Source organism: Poecilia formosa, unplaced genomic scaffold, assembly GCF_000485575.1.
Source record: "Poecilia formosa unplaced genomic scaffold, Poecilia_formosa-5.1.2 Scaffold756, whole genome shotgun sequence".
In the NCBI taxonomy this organism is placed as follows: Eukaryota; Metazoa; Chordata; class Actinopteri; order Cyprinodontiformes; family Poeciliidae; genus Poecilia; species Poecilia formosa.
The window spans coordinates 6,240-10,313 of NW_006800695.1; the positions used below are offsets into that span (position 1 = coordinate 6,240).

Genomic DNA, 4,074 nt, shown 5'->3' on the forward strand with positions numbered 1-4,074 from the left:
GTTAATGAACATTAGTGAACAGATAGCATCATTAGGACCAAGGCACAAAAAGCTGTAGATAATTTTAAAGGTAACAAAACAATTCACCACGTTGTGACCAACTCTTGGAGCATGGTTGTGTAGTGAGCATGTCATTTTATTTTTATTTTTTTAGGTAAAGTGTACCAATAGCAAACTTAGTCAATGTTATTATAAGTTGGGCTAAGTGCCAGAAGATGTAAGTAAGTCTCCGTGAGAGGGGCTACTTGAGAAAAAAAAGCAAAGATTCACTGATTGAATTGTTGGTTGATAGCCAGCATATATTTTAATTTTTGCAACAAACATTGAAAGAAAAGAAAAAGAATGGCCATTCAGTTTGATAAATATTTACACAGAGCATCATTCAACAAATCAATAGAAATCCAAGTGCTCACATCAAAACATAAAATCTAAATAAATAATACAAATTGTATTAAATATTTTAATACAGACTTATGGTTCACATTGATCATTTATAAGTTTTAGTAATGGAACCTTAAAAACTACAGGTGAACTATATTTTGTTAGTGAACACACTTAAGTGTGTAAGATAATGGATGGAGGGAAATAATTATTAGGGCCAAGAAACATACAGCATATAAGTCAGAGACAAAAGCTGTAGATAATTTTAAAGGTAACAAAACAATTTACCATGTTGGAACAACTCTTGGAGCCTGGTTGTGCACTGTAAAAAACTATAAACTTTGGGGAAAACTGAAAGATAAATATGAGCAGTAGCCTCACCTGGGCCTGTTTAGTCTGTCACATATTCTTAAGAAATAAATTTACAGATGAGAAACTTTTACTGAAATGTATCACACTAGCAAGTGTTACAGAAAACAAATCTATAAGTTTCAAATGTACTTAAACCAACCTTTACTACTTTGGAGAAAGCATGAAGCACTGAGAAGATCAGTGTTGATTCAACAACAGGAAAAAGACTGAAGCAAAGTAGCATTCACAGTGATGAGAGGACAAATTCTGGAAAGGGATCAATGTTAGGGGTTATCTCTCACTTGAACTGCAGAAAGCTAAAAGTTAAATTGGAGTAGTCTCACTTAGGTCTGTTTACTACCTGTCACATATTCTTAAGAAATACATGTACAAATGAGGAACATTTACTGAAACGTATCACACTAGCAAGTGTTACAGAAAAGTATCTATAAGAGTTTAAAATTTAAGTGACTATTTTCGGAACGGATGAAGGAAATGACAAACTCATAGTCACCACTGACTAGTCATGCTACCATAAACAATGCAGTAAAACAGTTAAACTATTGTTTTCCTTCAGAGATATCTTCCCACTCTTACACAGGGACACGCCACAAATGCTTTGGTGTGTAGGGCAAAGGTCAGTCCTCTTCCTTTATGAGGTTCATCCTGTGCTGGTCAAAAGCAGAGAGGTTTTTTTGTTCAACTCCGGACGCATAAATGGTGTGGTGTGGTTAATCTATAGTCTTTCTTACGCAGGGACACACACACACACACACGCACACACACACACGTGCACACACACACACACACACGCCTATAAATGCTTTTGTGTGCAGGGCCAGGATCACTCCGCTTAACGCTGTGTATCAAGAAGATAAACCAGAGGTAGTTACAACATTCCTAGTCTATTTCAACTTCTCTGGGTATAGTACTATATGTCAAATTAAAACAGTAAATGGTACACTTTGAATGTTTTCACCATCTCCACCCAACCGGAAAGCACCTCAAAAAGAATCAAGCGCACTCATCCCATTCACTTCTCAAGCTCAGCAGCCAACATTGTTTGGAATATAGTATATTTATTTATTCACTGCTAACTTACAAGCAAATTATTCCGTTTTCAATTGGCTAATTCAAAGAGGTTGGGAGGAGTTTATGGTGAGCAGATGTTAAAGTTCGCCTGAATAAAGCCTTTGTTCAGGAAGGGTGGGGGGAGGGCATCCGGTCACATAATTTATCCTGCACATATTGAAACTTTCTGATGCTTGGAGAGAAAACTATAACATAGTTAGCACAAGCATTTATTTAAGCAATAAGTCACTGACATCAAAGGCTACCACCTGCTACGGGTCAGAACCTCAAACATCTGGACCACCCACTGAGCCCCTTCCCCACCGGAAGTCCTGCCCACCTGTCAAATTTGATTAACGAAAGGGTGTGCCTATGATCTCTTGCGTTAGAACTTGTTAGGCCCTCAAAGCATCGGGAGAACATATATACGCTTTAAAAGCTGAAACATTTTAGCCACAACAATGGGAATGCATGAATTATTTATTATATGGCAGCTCAGTAACATTAAGAGCTTCTTTGTGTCCATGGTCCATCAAAAAAATGTGTCACTTCAACAAGCTGTTTTTTATAGTCATATAATACAAGTTGGAAATTTAATCAATCAGCTTACATGAAACTTTTGAAATCTGCTAAATTATTTTATAAAGAAAACTATAATGCATCTGTTTGCCATCTTTTTCTTTTGTTTGTTTTACATAAGTTCTACCTTACAATCAAGAAAAGTCATCAAAATGTCAATTGTTTTCAGGAGCTAATTTCAATGTGAAACGGTTTGCAGGCTGTTGACGATGGGAAATAAACTAAAATAATAATAGTAAAAAAAACAGTGGAGCCGAATTAAGACTAACTAGTGCATAGAGATAATATAACAAAGAATAAATAAATATATTTGTTTTACATAAGTTCTACCTTACAATCAAGAAAAATCATCAAAATGTCAATTACTATTTTTAATGTGGATAAAACAGATTGAAATGTAGATTCTGCAACATGATTTTGAAATGACATTTGGAATAAGAATATAAAAATGAGAATTAATTGAAATAGACCAAATGTTGACCAATATTTACCTTCGGACATGGTTTCTGTGTTCAAATTATTCCTGAAGTCTAATCAAAAATATATATTTTTTCTTCTACTTGAGTCATTTTAATTTGGAGAAAAGCTGCTCTTGTCTGAGTACAGTTTCTGATTACTCTACCAGGCTGTAGTAACTTCACTAATGAAGGAGAAACATATTTTAACTAAAAATGCATCAAACACAGAAACACACCTGCTGCTTATAGTAAAGTCGGACTTCTGATTTGCACTCAGGCTTCCTGTTTCTGATGTTACTCAGCCTGCAGAACCTGTTGACCCATTTAGAGGGCAAGTTATGCAGTAAAACACTTATCACTGACAGTAATTTGCACAGTACTTTCTTGTACACATTAACTTCTTGACGGCTTCACGCTTTGATTTGTTATAATTAAGCCACAGAAGCGAGCAGGTATCAGATCATCCCTCCTGGACTTGAATCACGTCTAAAACCCAAAAGGAATCATCACCGTTTTTAAGTGACTTTATTTATGTCACGTTTGATTCACTGGGACCCAATGGGTAAACTGAGAGTTACAATCGCTGCTTTAACAGGTAAATATAACCTAGATTTCATTCTGTAATGAATGAAATTAATGATCAGAATGATGTTTCATTATCATTATGTCATGAGTTGTCAATCCTGTTTGTCTTCCTTTTATAGCTCGTGCAGTTTCTTATTAATATATATTTTTTTATCTCAGGTAATCGGATGATTTATATTTTGTTTCTGGGTTTTCTTTCCTCATGCGGCTGTGCTGCTCCCGGTAAGTTTCGACTCCCGACATCATTTATAGCGCAGCATTCCCCTAAGAGTCCTTGTCTGCATGACATCTTCATTTATCCGTTAAAGTCACTTGCTTTTCCTGAAAAACCCTTGTTTGATTACCAGATCTTAATCTGGTAATTAAGATTAAGATCTTAATTAGACTTAATGGACTTAATGGACTTTAGTCCATTTATAGGACTAAAGTCAAATTTCTTGTTTGTAGACTCAAACTTGATTCTGATCCTAGTCAGGGCCGGCCCACGCCTCCATGGGGCCCTAAGTGAAATTTGGTTTTGGCGCCCTCAGTTTCTGGTAATAATTTGGATTGCTGCAATCAACATTCAGATGATTCAGTTTTTATACTTGCTGCAGGCATGTGCAGAGGGGCTAGAGGGGCCCCCAATTTATAATTTTTTTTTTTTTTT

General features: G+C 35.9%; 1 protein-coding gene across 1 annotated transcript in view; it reads left to right on the plus strand.

The window, feature by feature from the left end:
- Positions 1–3,345: 3,345 nt before the first annotated feature.
- The window catches only part of LOC103131415 (butyrophilin-like protein 2), an 18,465-nt gene continuing 17,736 nt past the window's right edge, over positions 3,346–4,074 (plus strand). Inside the window, exon 1 of the mRNA XM_016666625.1 lies at positions 3,346–3,435. Coding sequence (XP_016522111.1) covers positions 3,372–3,435 — 64 coding nt within the window. The 5' untranslated portion in view covers positions 3,346–3,371. The remainder of the gene's footprint in view (positions 3,436–4,074) is intronic.